We start from the raw sequence: 24,168 nt of genomic DNA on the forward strand, positions 1-24,168 counted from the left end.
TCACTCCTGGCCGTTCCTGGCCCACTGGGGGCTGAAGAACCACTCCAGCTGCTCCTCACCTATGCCCTGTTTTACCTTGCACTTTAGGGGTGGAGGGTGGAGGAGCCCAGCCCTCCCTAAGCCTCTTGCAGTCAGGGTTGGAACTGGGGGCACTGGGCTCCTTCAAAGCCCCCTTGGGAGCACCGGGTGAGGATGCTGCGGGGTGGGGCGGGTTGGGCCAGGCAGGAGGCAGGCAGGAGGCAGGCAGGGGGCAGGCAGGGGGCGGTGCTGCCCGATGCCCGCCTCCCTCCCGGCTCTGCCCGGCCCCGGTGGCGGAGCAGAAACTGCGGGCGGCGGCGGGGGAAAGCGGGAGGAGGCTGCGGGCGGCGAGCTCCGGGGCCGGGAACGCGATGCACTCGCTCTTCAGGAAACGCAACAAAGGGAAATACAGCCCCTCCGTGCAGAAAAAGAGGTGAGTGCTCGGCTCCGGCCAGCCCCGCTCCGCCCGGGCCAAGCAGCTTCGCCAGCCCGGGGCTCCCAGCGCGCAGCATCCCCGCCCGCAGCCGGGCTTTGGGGATCCTGAGCTGTGGCAACCTCCCCTGAGGTGTGGGTACCCCCACCGGGTAGAGAATCTCCCCCGAGGTCTGGGCATCCCCCAGACGTGGGTGCCCCCCGAAGTGTGGGAACCTCCCCCGAGGGATGGGTGCTCCTCCAAAGTGTGCGTACCCCCCAGATGTGGGCACCCCCCGAGGTGTGGGAATCTCTCCCGAGGTGTGGGCACCCCCCGAGGTGTGGGCACCCCCCAAGCTGGGTCCAACTCTCTGGTGCCCGGCAAAGGCAGCGCTTTCCTCCGGCCCCTTGGCAGTGGTGGCAGCTGTGGGGAGCAAGTTCCTTCGCTTCCCAGGCTGCGCTGGCTTCGGCTTTAAGGGCACAAGAAGTTTGGTTGTCCTCAGCCTTCCTCCACCTGCTCCAGCAGGAGCAAGTCCTCTCCTTCTCCTCGGCTCTTTCTGGTGGGGTGGGGACACTTCGCAGTCGTAGTGGTGCTAAAGAGAGCAGCAAGTTGAGAGCTCCCTGTGAAGGTCGCCGTGAAAAGGGAAATGGAGGTGAAAATTCCACACCTCCCTCCCCCCGCGAGGCTTGGCTCCGCTCTGGGCTGGGCTGCATTGCTGCAGGGGGGGTGGGGGGCTGCAGAGTGGGTAGCCTCCAGCCCCTGCTTTCCCGAAGGGGTGTAATGGTGAGATCCACGCAGCACGTCCCGGAGGAGCTGCAGGAGCTCCGGAGCACGGCGAGTGGGATGCGGGGGGTGCGGGGGAAGGGGGCGGGGGCGGGCAGAGGCAAGCCCTTGGCTTGCTGGTCCCTCTCCATCCCTTTCCACAGCCACCTTGGCCGGTGGGCTCGGAGCAGCCACTCCGCTCTCAAAGCCTTGGGAAGGCAGCTGGGGAGCCGGCGCAGGGACGGCAGTGCCTTTGGGCACCCGGGAAAGGAGCAGTTACCCCAAAGCACTGCTGCCTCCTGAAGCGGGGAGCCCCTCGCTGCTCGCTGCCCGTGGGTGCGGTGCGGTGCGGGGAGGGGGTGTTTCCCAAGAGGGGAGGGTGCTGCCCGGGCACAGTGGGTGCTCAGCTTTGGCATTTGCCGAGCTGCTTCCATTCAGGCTGAGGCTCCAGCTGCAGCCCTGGGGACAGGCACCTCCGGCAGACCCAGCTGGCTCAGCAGGGCTGCCCAGGCTCCTGCTCCCAAAGCCTGGGGCACGCTCTGCTGCTAGCTCCTGCCCTGGGCAGGGCCGGCAGGAAGGAGACAGGGTGGCACAGAGCCCTCTGAGGCTCAGCAGTACGCGCCCCCAGTGATGCCCCCAGCGTGTGAACCGCTGGTGGCATTTCTGATCTTCGGGGGTGTCAGTGGAAGGCTTGGAGATGAGAAACACCACAGCTGGGGCAACATCCTGGCATGCTGAGCAGCACGGGGATGCTGGGTGGCAGGAGGAGCCAGACCTGCTCTGTGATGGATCCCCACCCTGGGGTCCGCAGTGTTGCGCTGGGGGGCCCCGAGCCCCGCGCTGGGTACCCTACACTGCCGTCCCCCGCCCGACAGCCAATGGGGCTGGGGCCCTGCCCGCCAGCCCTGCCCGCTCTGGGCAGGTGCCAAAGCACCTCTGAAGGCTGAAATCGTGAGGGTTTTTTCCGGCTCACTTGGTGGCAGCTGAGGAAGCAGCTCAGGGCTGTGGCCTTGGGCCACCCTTCCCTCCCCGCAGCCCAGCTGGCCGCGCACCTCGGGGAGGGCTGCGCTCATTAGCCCCAATTTGTTAATTCCTGCGTTGGAGTTTACAAACATCTGGGAATCCAGGGAACACTCCCACCCGTGGGGAAGCAGCCCCAGCATCGAGACGGGGAAGCCGGTGCCGGACCGGTTGAGCAACTTGGTGGAGGAGTGTTGCGAGAAGGCAAGGAGCTGCTGCCGCCCCGGCCCGGCTCCGGGCGCTGCCGGGCTCCCAGCCGGCGCCCGCCCAGTTCTGCTGCTGCAAAAGCAGCTGTGAACATCAACCGGCCGCCCCCGCCGCCCACTGGGACCGGGGTTTCGACACTGGGAGCAGCCCGGCCCCATCCTGCCCTCCGCCGGGGCTGCGCCTTAGAGAAGGGCTCGGTGCTAAGGCGCTGCTGGCGACCGAGCCTCCAGAGCGCGGTGGGCACAGGGCAAGGGCAGCCTGGCAGCTGGGCAAGGGCAGCCTGGCAGCTGGGCAAGGGCACTGGAGCGTTTCCTGCAGGCAGAGAGGAGCTGGGGCCAGGAGCTCAGCTGATCCAGGTGGGGGTTGCCCAGGGATCGTCGAACTTTTGCTTTGGTTGGAAAAGATCTCTGAGCTCCTCCAGTCCAACCATCCTCTAACTCGACCAAGGCTGGGGCTAAGCCACGGCCCTCAGCACCACAGCTCTGCCTCTTTTAAGCCCCACCAGGGATGGGGATTCAACCACCTCCCTGGGCAGCGTTTGAGAACCCTTTCAGTGAAGAAGTTTCTTCTCATGTCCAACCTAAACCTCTCTGGGTGTAACTTGAGGCCATTTCCTCTCATCACTTGCTACTAGGGAGCAGAGCCCAAGCCCCAGCTGGCTGCAGCCTCCTCTCAGGGAGCTGCAGAGAGCAATGAGGTCTCCCTCAGCCTCCTCTTCTCCAGGCTCAACACCCCCAGCTCCCTCAGCTGCTCCTCCCCAGCCCTCTTCTCCAGACCCTTCCCCAGCTTTGCTGCTGAAGCAGCATCCTACAGCAGTTTGTAGCACGGTGAGGAGCTGCCGAGCCCTGGTGGCTTCCTCAGCCCCTCTGTGATGGAGGCATCTTGATGAGCAGCACCAGAGACTCAAGATCTCTGTGAGTCTGTGCAGCTCAAGGCAGGTGCTGATGTCCTTATCCCCCAAGATGCAGACAGCCACCCTTCCCCAGCCCCAGGCCGGCCCTTCAGCCTCCCACTCACAGCACCTCGGAGCATCAGGGCTCTGAGCAGCTCCTTTGCCTCTCCCCAAGCTGCTTGCAGCCTGCCCAGGGGCTGAGAAGTCAGGGTGGGCAGGGAAGTGTTTCCTTGCTCCATTTCTGTTGCTGTGCCAGGGACTTAGGAAGGAGCCATCTGAGCAACTGCCTCCAGCTCTTGAGGCTGGCTGGCCCCACGCTCACCTGCTTTGAGGGCAGTGGCAGGGAAAGAGCAGGAGTGACATCAGATCCTGCAAAGCCACAAAGGTGACTTGGTGCTGGGTGCTCTGACCTGCTGATGCTGAGCTGCACCAGCTCTGTGCCACTGCTTGGCTGGAGGAAAACCAGGGCAATGCTCTGTGCCAAGCAGCCTGGACCACATCCACCTCCCAGCACCATGCACAGCACCAGCAGGTTCTTCACCTGAGTGTGCAGGGGATGCTCCTCAGCAGCTCCCATGGGCTTGGTTTGGTGATGCAGAAATGAGCAGGACCAGGGTCTGAGTCTTTCCCTAGGAACATCTGGCCTGAAATTGTGCCAGGGGAGGGTTAGGTTGGAGAGGAGGCAAAAGAGTGGCCAGGGCCTGGCAGAGGCTGCCCAGGGAGGTGGTGGAGTCCCCATGGCTGGAGGGGTTGCAGAACCCTGTGGCCATGGCAGCTGGGGCCAGGGTTTGGTGTCCATGGTGGGGTTGGGTTGGTGTTGGACTGGATGAACCTGGAGGCTTTTTCCAACCCAAACAATTCCATGATTCTCTGATCTGCTGCAGTCCTGACCTGGGCTTGTGGTCTCCAGACCACCATCTGCCTCTAGGCATGTCAGGTGTAGGGCATCAGGGGAGTGTGGATGATGATGATGATGATGGCAATGCTTTTGCCTCATGCATTTGGTTGCTCTTCTTGCTCACCCCATCCCAGCAGTGCAAGGCCCTGGGGGTTGAACTAGAGGATCTGTAAAGGTTCCTTCCAACCCAAAGCAGTCTGTGGGGATTCAGCTGGAGCTGGCCATGACTGCTGCATTGTTAGCACATCCCTGAACCCCAGCACGGGGTGGGAAGGGACCTCTGGAGGCCATCCAGTCCAACCCCCCTGCTGAAGCAGGGCACCCACTGCAGCTTGGCCAGCATGGAAGGAAACCATCACCCTCCTTTCCTCTTATCTTCACCAAGCACTTGCCAGGCTCAGAAAGCAGGAGGTTGGTTTCTCTTTTAGCCAGTCCGGGCTTGGGAGGTAGAAAACAACTCAGCCTTGAGAACTGGCTGCTGAAGGACATCCTCCTGCCAGCAGGAAAGGTAAAGTTCCTTGAGAAGCCCTCCTGAAAGCATCTGTCCAGGAGGCCTCCCAGCCCTGGAGCCCCTGGTCCCCAGCTAAGAGGGGGTGCAGGCGGCTGGGGCAGGCGCCAGGAGGGTGACACATTCCTAGAGGCTGTTTGGTAGGGCTGGAGCCAGCAAGAAGGAGCAGCCAGAGGTGAGTCAGGGCAGCTGCTCTGTACTTATGGTGCAGGAAGCCTCACATTGCCTGCCCTGCTCCTGCTGCCACCTCCTGCACAGCACAGTTGTGCAGCAGGGAATCACTTCAGCTGGCACAGCCCTTTCAGCTCCTCCAGTCCAGCCCTTCTCTAACTCAGCCGAAGCTGGGGCTGAGCCCTGGCCCTCAGCACCACAGCTCTGCCTCTGGGAAACACCTCCAGGGATGGGGATTCAGCCACCCCCCTGGGCAGCCTGGGACAGGGCTTGAGAGCCCATCCAGGGAAGAAGTTCCTCCTCATGTCCAACCTAAAGATCCCTTGGGGCAGCTTGAGGCCATTGCCTCTTGTCCTATCACTCAGGAGAAGAGACCAACCCCTGCCTGGCTCCAACCTCCTTGCAGGGGGTTGTAGAGAGCAATGAGGGCTCCCACCAGCCTCCTTTTCATGTGGGACAATGAAGAGAAGTGAAACAAGCTGGATCTTCCAGTGAGGGTGGGGAGACACTGCCCAGAGAGGCTGTGGCTGCCTCCTCCCTGGAGGTGTTCAGGGCCAGGCTGGATGAGGCCTTGAGCAAGCTGGGGCTGGTGGGAGGTGTCCCTGCCCATGGCAGGGGGGGTGGGGGGGGTTGGAACTGGATGATCTTGAAGGTCCCTTCCAAGCCAAAGCATTTGATGATTCTGTGACTCAGCACAGCAACTCTGCTGTCCAGCTACACCCTGCCATGGGGAGCCTGACAGGAGGCTGCTCCCCAGTTTGCAGCCAGATCTTGATCTCTCCCAAACCTGAATTCCTCCAGCCCAGCCCTAACTCCTCTGCTCTGCCACAGTTTCACTCCTGTGGCATAAGAAGCAGCACAAGGGAATGGGGGAGCTGCAGCTGGGGGGGGTTTAAGGTCGTTTAAGGTCATTTAAGGGCTCTGCTGTGACCTTCCAGAGGGCTCTTTTGGGTTTAGTCCCTGCTAAAGTCCAGTCCCCAGCAGCAGTGCTCACCAGGGTGTGTTTGACGTGGAATCTGTGTAACTGGGAATTAAATGGAGATGGAATTGAGAGCAGCTTCTCAGTAGTTAGAGGGGCAAGAGGCTGGGGCCAGGCTCTGCTGAGTGCTGCCCAGGGCCAGCAGAAGGGACAGCAAGGGGCAGAAAGTGTCAGGCAGGAGGTTGGAGCTGAGCAGGAGGAGAAAGTTGTTTGGGGTGAGGCTGCTGGAGGCCTGGAGCAGGCTGCCCAGAGAGGTTGTGGAGTCTGCTGGTGTGGAGAGCTTCCAACCCCCCCTGGGCACTGTGCTGCTGGGCAGGGTGCTGGGGGTGCCCTGCTGGAGCAGGGCTTGGGCTGGGTGAGCTCCAGAGCTCCCTTCCAACCCTACCCTGCTGGGATTGAGTGGTCAGTGCCTGTCTGTGCATCCCAGCAGCAAGATGCAGTAAGCAGCTTGAGGCTCAGTGCTCAGATCCCATCCTCAGCTGCTGTGCTTGTCCCTGCCCAGGTGGGGAAGCTCCTGGCTTCCCAGCAGGAGAGCAGGGTCTGGCCAGCACTGAGCTGGGGGAAGGAGCAGGACAGAGCCCTTCCCATTAACTCTCCCAGCAAGGCTCTGATTCATGCTACAAGCTCCCAGCAGAAACCTTCCCAGGGCCTGCACTCAGCTGAACCAGTCAGAGCTCCAGGAGTATTTATTTGAGCATCCTCCCTTGGGAGTATTACTGAACTAACCTCCTTCTGGGGAGGGGTGGGGGGAAAACAAGACAGAGAATTCCAAGCAGCCAAAGAGGTTTCCTAACACCTGCCAGCAAGTGGCCTGCCAGGGGGTGAAGCTACAGGCAGCAGGGGGGTGCCAGCCTTGGGGAAGCCTGCTCCTAAAGGTGCTTCATATCCCTGGGGGTGCAGCATGATGGGCAGGGAGAGACAAAAGAGGGACAGAGGCAAAAAAGAAAGTGCAGGTTTTAGCAGCAAAGTTGCCCCAGCACAATAACTGTCGTCAGGTTTGTGTGCTGAGGAGCAAGCTTCAGTAAAAACAAATGAAATGTAATAAACAAGCCAAAGCCTTTAAAAAAAACCCCCAACAACCCAAAAGCCTATGGGGAAAAAAAACCCCAAACCCTAAGGAAAAACCAAAACCCTAAGGAAAAACCAAAACACTAAGAAAAAAACCAAACCTTAGGAAAAAAAAACCCAAAACTCTAAGAAAAAAACCCCAAAACCCTAAGAAAAATCCAAAACCCTAAGAAAAATCCAAAACCCTAAGAAAAAGAACCAAAAACCCTAAGAATAATAAACCCAAAACCCTAAGAAAAATCCAAACCCCAAAGAAAATAAACCCAAAAACCTAAGAATAAAACCAAACCCTAAGAAATAAACCAAAACCTTAAGAAAAAAACCAAAACTCAAAGAAAAAACCAAAGCCCTAAGAAAAAAAAAGCTAAGAAAAAACCCAAATCTCTGAGGAAAAAAAAGCTAAAAGCATAAGGAAAAAACCCAAAACTCTAAGAAAAAAAACCCCAAAACCCTAAGAATAAACCCAAAAGCCCTAAGAAGAAAACAAAACCCTAAGAAAAAAACAAAACCCTAAGAAAAAAACCAAAACTCTAAGTAAAAAACCAAAATCCTAAGAAAAAAACCCTAAATCCCTAAGAATAAAACCAAAACACTAAGAAAAAAACCAAAACCCTCAGAAAAAAAAAAAAAAAACAAAACAAAAACCCTAAGAAAAAAACCCAAAGCTCTAAGAAAAAAAAACAAAACCCTAAGGAAAAACCCAAACCCCAGGAAAAAAAAACCCCAAAACTCTAAGAAAAAAACCCAAAACCCTATGAAAAAGAACCAAAAACCCTAAGAATAATGAACCCAAAACCCTAAGAAAAATCCAAACCCCGAAGAAAATAAACCCAAAAACCTAAGAATAAAACCAAACCCTAAGAAATAAACCAAAACCCTAAGAAAAAAACCAAAACTCAAAGAAAAAAACCAAAGCCCTAAGAAAAAAAAAGCTAAGAAAAAACCCAAAACTCTAAGAAAAAAAAAACCCAAAACCCTAAGAATAAACCCAAAAGCCCTAAGAAGAAAACAAAACCCTAAGAAAAAAACAAAACCCTAAGAAAAAACCAAAACCCTAAGAAAAAACCCAAAACTCTAAGCAAAAAACCAAAATCCTAAGAAAAAAACCCTAAATCCCTAAGAATAAAACCAAAACGCTAAGAAAACCCCCAAAACCCTGAGAATAAAAACCAAAACCCTAAGGAAAAAAGAACAAATCCCTAAGAATAAAACCAAAACCCTAAGAAAAAAAAACCAAAAACCCTAAGAAAAAAACCCAAAGCTCTAAGAAAAAAAAAAAACCAAAACCCTAAGAAATAAACCAAAACCCTAAGAAAAAAACCAAACCCTAGGAAAAAAAAACCCAAAATTCTAAGAAAAAAACCCAAAACCCTAAGAAAAAGAACCAAAAACCATAAGAATAATGAACCCAAAACCCTAAGAAAAATCCAAACCCTGAAGAAAATAAACCCAAAAACCTAAGAATAAAACCAAACCCTAAGAAATAAACCAAAACCCTAAGAAAAAAAAACCCAAAACCCTAAGAATAAACCCAAAAGCCCTAAGAAAAAACCAAAACCCTAAGAAAATAAAACAAAACCCTAAGAAAAAAAAAGAACTAAGAAAAATGACAAAACTCTAAGAAAAAAAAAGCTAAAAACATAAGGAAAAACCCCAAAACTCTAAGGAAAAAAACCCAAAACCCTAAGAATAAACCCAAAAGCCCTAAGAAAAAAAAAAAACCCTAAGAAAAAACCCAAAACTCTAAGCAAAAAACCAAAATCCTAGTAAAAAACCCAAATCCCTAAGAATAAAACCAAAACACTAAGAAAAACCCCAAAACCCTGAGAATAAAAACCAAAACCCTAAGGAAAAAAGAACAAATCCCTAAGAATAAACCCAAAAGCCCTAAGAAGAAAACAAAACCCTAAGAAGAAAACAAAACCCTAAGAAGAAAACAAAACCCTAAGAATAAAACAAAACCCTAAGAAAAAACCCGAAACTCTAAGCAAAAAACCAAAATCCTAAGGAAAAAAAAACCAAATCCCTAAGAATAAAACCAAAACACTAAGAAAAAAACCCAAACCCTGAGAATAAACCCAAAACTCTAGGGTAAAAAAACCCAAATCCCTAAGAAAAAAAACCCCAAAACCCCCTAAGAATAAAACCAAAACCCTAAGAAAAAGAACCCCCAAACCCTAGGAAAAAAATTACCCAAACCCCTAAGAATAAAACCCCAAAACCCTAAGGAAAAAAAAACCAAAACCCTAAGAAAAAAACCCCAAAACCCTAAGAATAAAACCAAACCCTAAGAAATAAACCAAAACCCTAAGAAAAAGAACAAAACCCTGGGAAAAAAACCCAAAAGCCTAAGGAAAAAAAACAAAACCCTAAGGAAAAAAAAACCCCCAAACCCTAAGAAAAAAAACCCAAACCCCTAAGAATAAACCCAAAGCCCTAAGAAAATAAAACAAAACAAAACCCTAAGAATAAAAAAGAAAACCCTAAGAAAAAAAAAAACTAAGGAAAAAAAAAAACCAAACCCTAAGAATAAAACCGAAGCCCTAAGAAAAAAAAAACCAAAACCCTGGAAAAAAAAACCAAAAGCCTGAAAAAAAAAAAACCCAAAACCCTAAGGAAAAAAAAACCTAAGAAACAAAAAAAACAAAACCCTGAAAAAAAAACCCAAAAACCTGAGAAAAAAAAGAACAAACAAAACCCTAAGGAAAAAAAAAACCTAAGAAATAAACAGAAAACCCTCAGAAAAAAAACCCAAAACACTAAGAAAAACCCCAAAACACTGAGAAAAAACCCAAAACACTGAGAATAAAACCAAAACCCTAAGAAAACCATCAAAACCCTAGGAAAAAAAAAAAACCAAACCCTAAGAAAAAAACCACAAGCCTAAGAAAGAAAAAAACCAAGGAAAAAAACCCCAAACCCTAAGGAAAAAAAAACCAAACCCTAAGAAAATAACCCAAAACCCTAAGAAAAAAACCCAAAACCCTGAGAAGAAAAACCCAAACCCAAAGAAAAAAACCCAAAACCCTAAGAATGAACTCAAGCCCCTAAGAAAACAAACCAAAAACCCTAAGAAAAGAACCAAAACCCTAAGAAAAAAACCAAAAGCCTGAGAATAAAACCCCAACCCCCTAAGAATAAAACCAAAACCCTAAGAAAAAACCCCAACACCCTCAGAAAAAAATACCCCAAAACCCTAAGAAAAAAACCCTAAACCTTAAGAATAAACCCAAAACCCTAAGAAAAAAAACAACCCAAACCCCTATTAGTGCTAGGCCTAGGGGGAATGGAATGAAGCTGGAGGTGGGGAGATTCAGGCTGGAGGTGAGAAGGAAGTTCTTCCCCAGGAGAGTGGTGAAGCCCTGGAATGGGTTGTGCAGGGAGGTGGTTGGGGCCCTGTCCCTGGAGGTATTTAAGCCCAGGCTGGATGAGGCTCTGGGCAGGCTGATCTAGTGTGGGGTGTCCCTGCCCGTGGCAGGGGGGTTGGAACTAGATGATCCTTGTGGTCCCTTCCAACCCTGACTGATACTGTGATACTATGGTACTATGAAACCCCAAAACCCTAAGGAAAAACCCCCAAACCCTCAGGAAAAAAAAAAAACCCAAAGCTCTAAGAATAAAACCACTCAAACCCTAAGAATAAACTCATCAAAATCCTAAGAAAAGAACCCCAAAACCCTAAGGAAAAAAATGAAGGGGAAAAAAACCCAAACCTAAAACCCTACGAAAAAAAAATCCTCAGAAAAAACAACACCAAAAACCTGAGGAGAAAAAACAAACCCAAAACCTTAAGAAAAAACAACCCAGAGCCCTAAAAATATAAGCAGAGCCCTAAGAAAAAAAAACCCAAAGCAACCCAAACAAAGAAACCTCAACCCCAACCCCCTAAGAACAGAACCACCAAAACCCTAAGGGAAAAAGAAAAAGGCTGAGCCCTAAGGTAAATCCCCAAACCCTAAGGGGGTAAAAATCAAAGTAAACAAAGGAAAAGCAGAGTGAACAAAAAAAATCAAAGTGAAGAAAAAATCAAAGTAAACAAAGGAAAAGCAGAGCGAACAAAAAGTCAAAGTGAACAAAAAAAATCAAAGTAAACAAAGGAAAAGCAAAGTGAACCAAAAAAATCAAAGTGAACAAAAAGTCAAAGTAAACAAAGATCAAAGTAAACAAAAAATCAAAGTAAACAAAAATTCAAAGTTAAGCAAAACCCAAAGTAAACAAAAAAATCAAAGCAAACAAAAATCAAAGTAAACAAAAAATGTCAAAAGTAAGCAAAAAATCAAAGTAAGCAAAAATCAAAGTAAACAAAAAATATCAAAAGTAAATGAAAAATCAAAGTGAACAAAAATCAAAGTAAACAAAAAACAAAGTAAACAAACATCAAAGTAAATAAAAAATCAAAGTAAACAAAAAATCAATGTAAACAAAAAAGTAAACAAAAATTCAAAGTAAGCAAAAAACAAAGTAAACAAAAAATCAAAGTAAACAAAAAATCAAAGTAAACAAAGAAAAAACAAAGTAAACAAAAAATCAAAGTAAAAATTCAAATTAAGCAAAAATCAACTTAAGCAAAAATCAAAGTAAGCAAAAAGTCAAAGTAAGCAAAGAAGAATCAAAGTAAACAAAAACTCAAAGCAAACAAAAATTCAAAGTAAGCAAAAATCAAAGTAAATAAAAAATCAAAGTAAACAAAAAATCAAAGTAAACAAAAATCAAAGTAAATAAAAAAATCAAAGTAAACAAAAATCAAAGTAAACAAAAATTCAAAGTAAACAAAAATTCAAAGTAAGCAAAAATGAAAGTAAACAAAAAATCAAAGTAAGTAAAAACAAAGTAAGCAAAAACTCAAAGCAAACAAAAATTCAAAGTAAACAAAAAATCAAAGTAAACAAAAAATCAAAGTAAACAAAGAAAAAACAAAGTAAACAAAAATTCAACTTAGGCAAAAATGAAAGTCAACAAAAAATGAAAGTAAACAAAAATCAAAGTAAACAAAATCAAAGTAAACAAAGAAAAAACAAAGGAAACAAAAAAGTAAACAAAAATTCAAAGTAAGCAAAAAACAAAGTAAACAAAAAATCAAAGTAAACAAAAAATCAAAGTGAACAAAGAAAAAACAAAGTAAGCAAAAACTCAAAGCAGACAAAGAATCAAAGTAAACAAAAAACCCCAAAGTAAACCCAAAAAATCAAAGTAAAGCAAGAATCAAAGTAAAAAAGCAACCCCAAACCCTCACGTGAGATCCTCAAATCTGAGTACAAAATAACCCCAAACCCTCAGAACAAACCCCCCAGACTCTCAGATAAATCCCCCAAGCCTAAGTATCATCATCACAGTATCATTCAGGGTTGGAAGGGACCACAAGGATCATCTAGTTCCAACCCCCCTGCCATGGGCAGGGACACCCCACACTAGATCAGGCTGCCCAGAGCCTCATCCAGCCTGGCCTTAAACACCTCCAGGGATGGGGCCCCAACCACCTCCCTGGACAACCCATTCCAGGGCTTCACCACTCTCATGGGGAAGAACTTCCTCCTCACCTCCAGCCTGAATCTCCCCACCTCCAGCTTCATTCCATTCCCCCTAGTCCTATCACTGCCTGAGATCCTGAGCAGTCCCTCCCCAGCCTTCCTGTAGCCCCCTGCAGATACCGGAAGGCCACAATGAGGTCACCTGGGAGCCTTCTCTTCTCCAGACTGAACAGCCCCAACTCCTTCAGTCTGTCCTCACAGGAGAGGTGCTCCAGCCCTCTGACCATCCTCCTGGCCCTGCTCTGGACACCTTCCAGCACCTCCACATCCCTCTTGTAATAGGGGCTCCAGAACTGGAGGCAGTACTCCAGGTGGGGTCTCCCCAGAGCTGAGCAGAGGGGGAGGATCACCTCCCTTGCCCTGCTGGCCACACTTCTCCTGATGCAGCCCAGGATCTGATTGGCTTTGTGGGCTGCAAGTGCACACTGAGAGCTCCTGTTGAGCTTCTCCTCCCCCAGCACCCCCAAGGCTCTCTCCTCAGGGCTGCTTTCCAGCCAGTCACTGCCCATGTAAGGAAAATACTCTTCTAAGTACAAAACCCCCAAACCTAAGTAAGGAATCCCCAAAACCTAAGGGAAAAGACCCAAATCGAAGCAGGAGACCCAAACCCTAACACAGAGAAAACCACCACCGTGTCGAAGTGAGAAAACCACCAAACCCTAAGAAAATAAAACAGCCTCAGGCTCTAAGATTATTCCCCACATCAGATTGGCTGTGAGGAAGAAGTTGTTGCCCAGGAGGGTGGTGAGAGCCTGGCACAGGCTGCCCAGGGAAGTGGTGGAAGCCTCCTGTCTGGAGGTGTTTGCAGCCAGGCTGGAAGTGGCTGTGAGCAACCTGCTGTGGTGTGAGGTGTCCCTGGCCATGGCAGGGGGTTGGAGCTGGCTGAGCCTTGAGCTCCCTTCCAGCCCTGAGAGTGCTGTGAGCCTGTGTGGTGCAGGACAGCATCGAAGGCTTTGCTCAGGTCCAGGTCTATGATGTCAGCTGCTCCACTTCCATCTGCTCATGCTGTGACCTTGTCATGGAAGGCCACCAGGTTTGTCAGGATGGGGGAAGAGCATCAGTGGGGCAGGCAGGGCTGCTGGTCCAGATCCCACTGCCCTTCTGTGCCTCTCCCCAGTGCTGCCCCCAGGTTCTCTCTCCCCCACTTCCCCCTTCAGGCCCTCTCAGAGAATCTCCTGGGAGTGCACCTGACCTGGGCTGTGTTCTGCTGGCTGCACTTCTGAGGCTCCTGCCCTGAGACTTCCTTTTGTGTCCCTCATCTCTTCTGCTACCCTTTGTGATCCAGGCTGGGGATGAGCCAAGAGCAGTGGCAGAGTTCCACTGCAGCCTTCAGCTTCAGAAAGATTCCTTTTCAAGCCAAAAAAACCAACCCCAAGCCCAACCCCAAACCCCCCAAAACTCTTTTTGTGTTGGGGAGAAAGAAACCCAAGCCAGTTCTGATGAACAGTTCTGTGATTCTATGAAATCTAAAGGGAATAAACCAACTCTGAGTAAAAAATATCCCCAAATCTATGTGGAAAGAAAAACCAACCCCAAACCACCCACCCCAAACCCTAAGACAAAAGAACAACAACAACTCTATGGAATAAATACCCCCAAAGAAATCTGAATAAAAAGCCCCAAACTCCCAGAAAAAAATACCCTAAAATGCCCAAATCTAAGGGGGAAAAAACCTCAAAGTTTCAGAGAAAAAACACCCCAAAATGTCAGAAAAATACACCCAAATCTAAGGGAAAAATCCCCAAACCCGAAGAACAAAAACCCCCCACAGCTAAGTGAAAAATCACAACCAAATCCTAAGGGGAAAAACAAACACCCAAATCTGAGCTAAAAAAACCCAAACCCTGGATGTGGTCTGCCTGGGCCTCAGCAAGGCCTTGGACACTGTCCCCCACAGCTAACCCCAGGCCAAGCTGTCAGCCCCTGGCTGGGACAGCAGCTCTCTGAGCTGGGTTAGGAACTGGCTGGAGGCTGAGCCCAGAGAGTGGTGGTAAATGGTGCCACAGCCAGCTGGCAGCCAGGCACCAGTGGTGTGCCCCAGGGAGCAGTGCTGGGCCCTGTGCTCTTTAACATCTTCATTGATGATCTGGATGAGGGCAATGAGTGCATCAGCAGTAAATGTGCAGCTGACAGCAAGCTGGGGGCAGGAGTTGATCTGTTAGAGGCTAGGAGGGCTCTGCAGAGGGACCTGGACAGGCTGGACAGATGGGCAGAGGCCAACAGGATGTCATTCAACAAGGCCAAGTGCCAGGGGCTGCACTTTGGCCACAGTAACCCCAGGCAGAGCTACAGGCTGGGGTCAGAGTGGCTGAGAGCAGCCAGGCAGAGAGGGACCTGGGGGTGCTGGTTGGCAGCTGCCCTGAACATGAGCCAGTAGTGTGCCCAGGTGGCCAAGAAGGCCAAGGGCATCCTGGCCTGCATCAGGGAGAGTGTGGCCAGCAGGAGCAGGGAAGTCCTTGTGCCCTGTGCTCAGCACTGCTCAGGCCACCCCTTGAGTCCTGTGTCCAGCTCTGGGCTCCTCAGGTCCAGAAGGACATTGAGAGACTTGAAGGTGTCCAGAGAAGGGCAAGAAAGCTGGGGAGGGGTCTGGGGCACAGCCCTGTGAGGAGAGGCTGAGGGAGCTGGGGTTGCTTAGCCTGGAGAAGAGGAGGCTCAGGGGAGACCTTCTTGCTCTCTGCAACTCCCTGCAGGGAGGTTGGAGCCAGGTGGGGGTTGGGCTCTTCTCCCAGGCAGCCAGCACCAGAACAAGAGGACACAGTCTCAAGCTGTGCCAGGGAAGGTTCAGGCTGGAGGTGAGGAGAAAGTTCTTCCCAGAGAGAGTTGTTAGCCATTGGAATGTGCTGCCCAGGGAGGTGGTGGAGTCCCCATCCCTGGAGGTGTTCCAGAGGGGATTGGATGTGGCACTTGGAGCCATGGTCTAAGTCATGAGGTCTGTGGTGACAGCTTGGACTTGGTGATCTTTGAGGTCTCTTCCCACCTTGGTGATTCTGTGATACTGTGAAAAAAAACAACAACCAAAGTCTAAGATAAATCCCCAAATCCTCAGAAAAAAAGCCAACTCTAAGTTAAAAAAAAAACCCACCTCAAATTTAAGTAAAAAATCTCCAAACCCCCAAGAACAGAAGCCCCAAATCTAAGTGCAAGCCCCAAGCCCTCAGACGACCCCAGGCCACAAAGCATCACCCAGGGGCAGGACTGTGGTAGATGGATGCAGGGAATTCTGCCCCCGAGCAGCTGCCCAGCTGGAAGGAGCCCTCAGAGTCCCTCCCTGCCCATTCCTCATGGGAAGAATCTCAGGTCCTTCAGCCCAGCTCTGGCTGCAGGAGGCGAGCAGCAGCTCTTCTGCCCGGGGATGAACAGCAGCTCCTCTGCCCAGGGATGAGCAGCAGCTCCTCTGCCTGGGGATGAGCAGCAGCTCCTCTGCCCAGGGATGAGCAGCGGCTCCTCTGCCCGGGGATGAGCAGCGGCTCCTCTGCCCAGGGATGAGCAGCAGCTCCTCTGCCCAGGGATGAGCAGCGGCTCCTCTGCCCGGGGATGAGCAGCGGCTCCTCTGCCCAGGGATGAGCAGCAGTTCCTCTGCCCAGGGATGAGCAGCGGCTCCTCTGCCCGGGGATGAGCAGCGGCTCCTCTGCCCAGGGATGAGCAGCAGCTCCTCTGCCCAGGGATGAGCAGCGGCTCCTCTGCCCAAGGATGAGCAGCGGCTCCTCTGCCTGGGGATGAGCAGCGGCTCCTCTGCCCGGGGATGAGCAGCGGCTCCTCTGCCCAGGGATGAGCAGCAGCTCCTCTGCCCAGGGATGAGCAGCGGCTCCTCTGCCCGGGGATGAGCAGCGGCTCCTCTGCCCGGGGATGAGCAGCGGCTCCTCTGCCCAGGGATGAGCAGCAGCTTCTCTGCCCGGGGATGAGCAGCAGCTCCTCTGCCCGGGGATGAGCAGCGGCTCCTCTGCCCGGGGATGAGCAGCAGCTTCTCTGCCCGGGGATGAGCAGCAGCTTCTCTGCCCGGGGATGAGCAGCAGCTTCTCTGCCCGGGGATGAGCAGCAGCTCCTCTGCCCGGGGATGAGCAGCGGCTCCTCTGCCCAGGGATGAGCAGCAGCTTCTCTGCCCGGGGATGAGCAGCGGCTCCTCTGCCCAGGGATGAGCAGCAGCTTCTCTGCCCGGGGATGAGCAGCAGCTCCTCTGCCCAGGGATGAGCAGCAGCTCCTCTGCCCGAGGATGAGCAGCAGCTTCTCTGCCCAGCCCAGGGAGGAACAGCAGTTCCTCTGGCCGGGGATGAGCAGCAGTTTCTCTGCCCAGGGCAGCTTTCCCTGCCTGATATAATTTTTTCCTTCCTATCAGAGTGTCCAGGTTCCCCAGAGCTGGCACAGCCACTCTTTTTCCAGGCTTTTCTTCCCCTGTTTCCCCTCCTCCTCCCCACGAAGCCTGATCTCTTTCAGCAGGGAAGTTCGACCTTTCCCTTCCCTCCTCGCTTCCCTGCCTGCTCTCGCCTGTGCTGCCCTCCCCAGCTGGGCTGTGGCCAAATCCTGCCCTTCTCCCTCCCCAGCTGCACTCTGTGCTGCAGCCATCCCCTCCTGCCTGCGTTTTGGCTCTTTCCTTCCAAAGCCTGGTTGCATCCCACAGCTCTTCTCTACCAATCCCACCCCCAGCTGCCCAAGGATTCCTCAGTTCTTTGCCCACCACCTGGTGCTTCTGCATCTTCCTCCTCTCAGCAGATGAAGGTTGTGGAGGATCACAGAACCACAGCACTGTTGAGGTGGGAAGAGCCCTTGGAGCTCATCCAGTCCAACCTCTCACCCAGAGCTCTCAACCATACCACTGCTGCTGCGCCACTGCACCACCTCCCTCAGCACCACATCCATGCAGACAACATCCAGAGCTCCTCCCTGGGGTCTCTCCTGGATGGACTCACTCCTCCATCCTCTGGCATGGATATTTGGCCTCTCCCAACTTCAGTTTTCCCAACCAATCCCTCTGGCACTCTGCTTGGCATCCAGGAGGATGCAGGGGTCAGCGTTGTCCTCATGGCCTCCTAACCCACAGCCAGTGGGGAGAATCATAGAATGCCAGGTTGGAAGGGACCCCAAGGCTCATCACCTGGCCCAACCTTGAAGAAGGGACAGGCAGCTTCTTGACAGGGTTTGCATGTCAATAATCAGAGAATTAAAGGCTGCTTTGGGTTGGAAGGGACTTTAGAGATCATCCAGCTCCAACCCCCCTGCCATGGGCAGGGTCACCTCCCACCAGCCCAGGTCACTCCAGGCCTCATCCTGCAACACCTTCAGGCCAGAGCCAGGGTTAGGATTAGGGTCAGTGTCAGTGTCCAAGGTGGGATGGAGTGGCACAGGGTACAGAAGCAGACAGAGAAAGGAGTCTCAGCAGAGGCTGGGGGGTGGAAGAGGAGCTCCAGTGATGCTGTGGTGGCTGTCTGGAGATCCAGCTCCTGTGGGGAGGTTTCATCTGCTTTCCCTGTACCCAAACCTCAGCTGGTGACAGCTCTGTGACTCTCACCCAAACCACAGAGGTGGGGAGAGCAAGCAGCTCTTCTGGCATGCGTCAGGGAAGCCAAGGCTGAGCAGCAGAGCCATGCCCATGGTACAGCCAAGCATGTCCTTGCTTGCTCCGCGTCCTCCTCTCCCTGGCCACCCAGATACTGCAGATGGGAGCAGGAGTTTCTGCCTTACTGGTCAAACTGCCCCTTCAGGGCAGGGAAACTCAGCCTCTGCCCGCCCTGTTCCCCCTGCTTCTGCCCCCTGCAGTGACAGGAAAGGAGTTGTCACCCCCAGGGTGACAGTTATCACCTCCAGGGTACCACTGGAGCTGGAGGATGGCTGTGCCCTGGCTCTAGAGTCACCAGGAGGGTGGGTGGGATCCAGCTGGCAGGGTGCAAGCAGCCCCAGCTTGTGGGGGTGGTTAGAGCTCTTGTCTCAGAGCCAGGGGATAGGTAGGGACAAGGGGACAGGAGGCACATCTTCATCCTGACCCAGTCTGCTTGTGGGGTCAAGAGGCACATCCTCTTCCTCATCCCAACCCAGCCTGGTTGTGGGGACAAGAAGCACATCCTCATCTTCATGCCCATCCCAACCCAGCCTGGTTGTGGGGACAAGAAGCACATCCCCATCCCCATCCCAACCCAGCCTGCTTGTGGGGACAAGAGGCACATCCCCATCCCCATCCCAACCCAGCCTGCTTGTGGGGACAAGAGGCACATCCTCATCCTCATCACCCTGGTTGTGCAGCAGCATGGCCATGGAGGATGGCCCTGGCAAAGCTGGTACCTGAGTAAGAGGGTCAGGGCCAGGAGGTTGCACCCCAGGTTCCCAGCACCCAAGCTGAGTTTTGCTGATGCCAGGGGAGCACATAGGCTGGGCAGGGTCTCCACCTCTGCTCTGCTGGAGGAGAGCAGCAGCACCAACCTGGGAAGCCATGGTGGGACCACAGCATGGCCATGGATCCCAAAGCATCCCTGGCTTCGTTTGGTTGCCTCCATACAATGGAGAAGCTTCAGTCACAGGTGGAGCTAGAAGAGCCCCAGAGCTCTCTGCTTTTTGGGGATGGTTTTCACATCTGTCCTGCAGCTGCACTGAAGAGTCACCTTTGGGCTTGCTAGGAAAGACCAAGAGCAAGGTAGGGGCCATGGAGATGAGCCAGCAAGCCCTGCCAGCTCTTCCCCAGCCTCACTTAGCGCTGGTTTCACTCCTGGCTATTGCAGTGAAGCCTCCCAAGCTCCCAGCTGGACAAGCAGCCTCTTCCATCCTCAAAGCTCCAGCAGCCTCCAGTTCATTGGTGGGAGATGAGGAGGGGTTCCTGGGGCCTGCAGGCTCCCCCAGGAGATGCCAGCTCTGAGCAACCATGGCCTGAGGACACAAGAGTGTGAGCAGCACATTTGAGTTGCCCAGCTTGAAGCCACTTTCTCTCCACTGATTTCAGCAGCTCTTTTCCCTGGTTGCATGGGACAGGATCATGGAATCCTGGGGTCCTTCAGGTTGGAAAAGACCTTCAAGATCACTGAGCCCAGTTGTTAACCCAGTGCTGCCAAGTCCCCACCACCACCAAGTGGATTAGAAGCAATCCCCAAGGTGGAAGAGCTGCTCCCTGTGGCAGCAGGATCCAGCCACCCACATCCCATCTGGGGCTCTAATGGACAAGCAGCTGAACAGGAGGCAGCAGTGTGCCCAGGGGGCCAAGAAAGCCAAAGGCCTCCTGGCTGGGGTCAGCAATGCTGTGTCCAGAGGAGCAGGGAGGGGATTGTGCCCTGGGACTTAGCTCTGGGGAGGCCACACCTGGAGGCTTGTGTCCAATTCTGGGCAGCTCAATGCCAGAGAGGTGCTGGAGCCAGGGCAGAGCAGGGCAAGGAAGCTGGGAAGGGCCTGGAGAAGAAATCTGATGGAGAGAGACTGAAGGAGTTGGGGATGGTTAGTGTGAAAGAGAGGAGGCTGAGGGGAGACCTCCTGGCTGCCTACAGCTCCCTGAAAGGAGGCTGTGGAGAGGCTGCTGCTGGTCTCTGCTCCCAGGGATGGAACAAGAGGGAGCAGCCTCAAGCTGCCCCTGGGGAGGTTTAGACTGGGCAGTAGGAAACATTTCTTCAGGGCAAGAGTTGTCTGTGCTGCCCAGGGAGGTGGTGGAGCCCCCAGGCCTGGCTGTGTTTCAGGGTGGTTTGGCTGTGGTGCTTGGGGCTGTGGTTTAGGGCTGAGCCTTGCAGAGCAGGGCTCTGGGTCGCACTTAGTGCTCCTGAGGCTCCCTTCCCACCTGGCTGTTTGTGTGAGTCTGTGGTCTTCCAGGGCCCCCTTGCACATGACACTCAGTGATCTCTTCATCTGCTCCCCTGCTTCCTTTCTGCTGCTGTCAGAGGGCCTCTCTCCCAGGCTGCCCCAGCAGGAGGTGCCAGGCAGCAGCAGCAGCAGTGGACACAAACCAGCAGCCCTGCCAAGTACCATCTTGATGATGCAGCTTCTATAAAAAGCAAGAAATGCTGTGGCAACGCTGCCCACGCCCCAGCTGCCCAGGCCAACCTGAGCTGGTGTGCAGCTCTCAGAGGCTACCAGGCTCCTGCAGCCCGGGGCAGGCTTTGAGGTTGGCAGGAACAGAGCCAGAGCTGGGCTTTGGGTTGTTCTGAAAAGCAGCAGCAAGCAGGAGCATGTCCTGAAGCTCAGCAGCGGTGCCAGCGGGAGGCCAGGCCAGGGCTGGCCAAGCTGTGTCTCCCAGTGCCCGTGCTGGGAGGGCAGCAGGCTGAGGTGCTCCCCGCTGCAGACCGCCTGCCGTGCCCATGGGGCAAGGCCACATCTCGCTGCTGCCTGCTGGTAGCTGAGCACTGGCACACGGCCAGGGAAGCCACTGCAAAGCACTGGCTGAGGACTTCCTTGGCCAGCAAGCTTTGGCTCCCCGTGCTGTGGAAGGCAGGAGGATGAGCCCAGTGCTGGCCTGGAGGAGCTCGCAGGGACACCCCCAGCCCCGGGAAGGACCTTGGCTCTGCAGGAGCCACCAGAGCTGGGCTGAGCGAGCTGCTGGGTGAGGCTGCCCACCCGGGGACCACACTGGGGTCTCCTGCAGGAACTGCCTGCCCCCAGCAATGTCTTCTCTGGCAAAGCTCTCCAGAGACATGGGACAGGATGGGGCAGGCTCAGACCCCCTCCTGTCAGCAGTGAACCTGGACCTGCAGGAGCAGGGCCAGAGGAGGCCACAGCAGTGCTGGGAGGCTGGAAGCCCTCTGCTGGGAGGCCAGGCTGGGAGGGTTGGGCTTGTGCAGCCTGCAGAGGAGAAGGCTCCAGGGAGACCTCCTGCTGGCCTTGCAGGGCTTCAAGAGGCCAGAAGAGAGCTGGGGACAGAGTGCTGAGCAGGGCCTGTTGGGCCAGGCCAAGGGGGGATGGTTTGAAGTGCAAGAGGGAGGCTGAGAGTGGAGAGAAGGAGAAATGTTTGGTGCTGAGGGTGGGGAGAGCCTGTGCCAGGCTGCCCAGAGAGGTGGAGCTGCCCCATGGCTGGCAGCAGTGCAGGGCAGGTTGGTTGGGGCTGGGAGCAGCCTGCTGTGGCTGCAGCTGTCCCTGCTGGCTACAGGGGCTTGGACTGGGCGAGCTTGGAAGGTCCCTTCCAGCCCAAAGCAGTCCCTGATTCCATCACAGATGAGCTCTACCACCACATAACGAGGTCATCACTGCTCATTATCCTGCTCTATGGATGGTTGGGATGGAGTGAGCCAACCCTCGGCTTAAGCCCCCATGGCAGAGCAGCACAGCCAGGACACCAGCCCCAGCCTTGCCACCGGCTTGGGCCAGCAGCAGAAACTGTTGGGGAGCACATCCTGCTCTCTGCCTCTGGTCAGCAGAGCTGGGGAGCTGCAGGCATGGCCTGGCACGCAGCCTGGCACACAGCCTGGCACACAGCCTGGCACGTGGTCCTCCAGAGCTGGCCCTGGCAGGCTGCAGCCTCCCCTTGCAGCCAAAGCAACAGCAAGAAGACAAAATGTCTAGAACGAGCCTGGTGGTGCAAGAGCTGATCACGGGATGGCCTGACCCTGCTGCAGCTCAGCCAGCCCCCCAGAGGGGCTCTGAGGATCTGGGGTGCCCCTGACCCTGCTGCAGCTCATCCAGCCCCCCAGAGGGGCTCTGAGGATCTGGGGTGCCCCTGACCCTGCTGCAGCTCATCCAGCCCCCCAGAGGGGCTCTGAGGATCTGGGGTGCCCCTGACCCTGCTGCAGCTCAGCCAGCCCCCCAGAGGGGCTCTGAGGATTTGGGGTGACCCTGTGCCCTGCCAGCCCAGCTGTGATGGGGGAGGCTGGGACCAGCATCACCCCAAGAGCAAAACCCAGTGCCTAGCAGGAGACCCAGCACTGAGAGGTGGATGCAAGGAGTGCTGTGCTGGTCCTGGGTTTGCTCCGCAGGGGGAACAGCTCCCAGTGGTGCCAGGAAGCCCAGGCCACGGCTCGGAGGGGGAGAGCAGGGGCTACAAAGCAGGGCTGAGCCCCAGTGGGGGGGGGCACAGGGGGCTGCCCTGTGCATGGACCATTTCGCCTTGGGGGTGGGTGGGTTGTGGGGGTGTTCAGGTCCTGCTCAGGCTCCTCTGTGTCCATGCAGGGTCCACTTCTCTCCCTGTGCCCCCAAACAGCTCCTCCCTCCCTGTGCTCCCAGCCAGCTCCTCTCCCCCCATCCCCACCAAACAAATCCTCTCTCCCTGTCCCCCTAAACAACTTCCCTCTCCCTGTGCCCCCAACCAGCTCCTTTCCCCCCTGCTCCGAGGCCAGGCTGTCGCAGTGCCCGGCTCTCGTTTCCCCTGCGTGGGAAACGCTCCGTCCTACCCCCCGCCCCCCCCTCCCCGCCCCCCTTCCTGGCACCGCGGCCGAATATTTTGGAAAAAGTCGGGAAGGCAGCGGTGAGTCAGGCTCAGCTGCGGGGCCTGGCAGGCTGGGCTGGCCCCCGGCCACCCGCGGGGTCACGGCCCCCCGAGAGCAGCCCCCGCAGCCGCTCGGGGCCGGGGCTGTGCCCGCGGGGTGACGGCTCCCCCTCTTTCTCCCCCTCTTTCTCTCCAGCATCTCCAGCAAGGAGCTGACCGAGCTCATAGAGCGCCTGCAGAAGAATGCGGACCAGGTGGAGAAGAACATCGTGGAGACCGACTCCCGCATGCAGAATGTGAGCCGGGCACAGGGCACCCTGCGGGCGGCACCGGGCATCCTGCGGGCGGCACAGGGCACCCTGCGGGAGGCACAGGGCATCCTGCGGGCGGCACAGGGCACCCTGCGGGAGGCACAGGGCACCCTGCGGGCGGCACAGGGCACCCTGCGGGAGGCACAGGGCATCCTGCGGGCGGCACAGGGCACCCTGCGGGCGGTACAGGGCACCCTGCGGGAGGCACAGGGCACCCTGCGGGCGGCACAGGGCATCCTGCGGGCGGCACAGGGCACCCTGCGGGAGGCACAGGGCACCCTGCGGGCGGCACAGGGCATCCTGCGAGCGGCACAGGGCACCCTGCGGGAGGCACAGGGCACCCTGCGGGAGGCACAGGGCACCCTGCGGGCGGCACAGGGCACCCTGCGGGAGGCACAGGGCATCCTGCGGGCGGCACAGGGCACCCTGCGGGAGGCACAGGGCACCCTGCGGGCGGCACAGGGCATCCTGCGGGCGGCACAGGGCATCCTGCGGGCGGCACAGGGCACCCTGCGGGAGGCACAGGGCACCCTGCGGGCGGCACAGGGCATCCTGCGGGCGGCACAGGGCACCCTGCGGGAGGCACAGGGCACCCTGCGGGCGGTACAGGGCACCCTGCGGGAGGCACAGGGCACCCTGCGGGCAGCACAGGGCACCCTGCGGGCGGCACAGGGCATCCTGCGGGCGGCACAGGGCACCCTGCGGGAGGCACAGGGCACCCTGCGGGCGGCACAGGGCATCCTGCGGGCGGCACAGGGCACCCTGCGGGCGGCACAGGGCACCCTGCGGGCGGTACAGGGCACCCTGCGAGAGGCACAGGGCACCCTGCGGGCGGCACAGGGCATCCTGCGGGCGGCACAGGGCACCCTGCGGGCGGCACAGGGCACCCTGCGGGCGGCACGGGGCATCCTGCCACGGCCCTGCCCACGCCGCCGCTGCTTCCATCTCCTCTGCCCTCCCTCTCTTTTCCCTCTCCCATCCCCACTCCTCCCACTCCGTCTCTTCTCCTCTTTCTTCATTTTCCTTTTCCCTTTCCTTTTCTTCATTTTCCTTTTTCTTTTCCCTTTCCTTTTATTCCT

At 54.7% G+C, this 24,168-nt stretch overlaps 1 protein-coding gene across 1 annotated transcript in view; it reads left to right on the plus strand.

Annotated features, from left to right (window-relative positions):
• Nucleotides 1–312: 312 nt before the first annotated feature.
• The window catches only part of PPL (periplakin), a 54,241-nt gene continuing 30,385 nt past the window's right edge, over nt 313–24,168 (plus strand). The window contains exons 1-2 of the mRNA XM_068147280.1: nt 313–451; nt 22,975–23,074. Of these exons, the coding sequence (XP_068003381.1) occupies nt 390–451; nt 22,975–23,074 (162 nt within the window). The 5' untranslated portion in view covers nt 313–389. The remainder of the gene's footprint in view (nt 452–22,974; nt 23,075–24,168) is intronic.

The sequence above is a fragment of the Melanerpes formicivorus genome, unplaced genomic scaffold (genome assembly GCF_026170545.1).
Source record: "Melanerpes formicivorus ecotype bairdi unplaced genomic scaffold, bMelFor1.0.p_v2 SCAF_14, whole genome shotgun sequence".
In the NCBI taxonomy this organism is placed as follows: domain Eukaryota; kingdom Metazoa; phylum Chordata; class Aves; order Piciformes; family Picidae; genus Melanerpes; species Melanerpes formicivorus.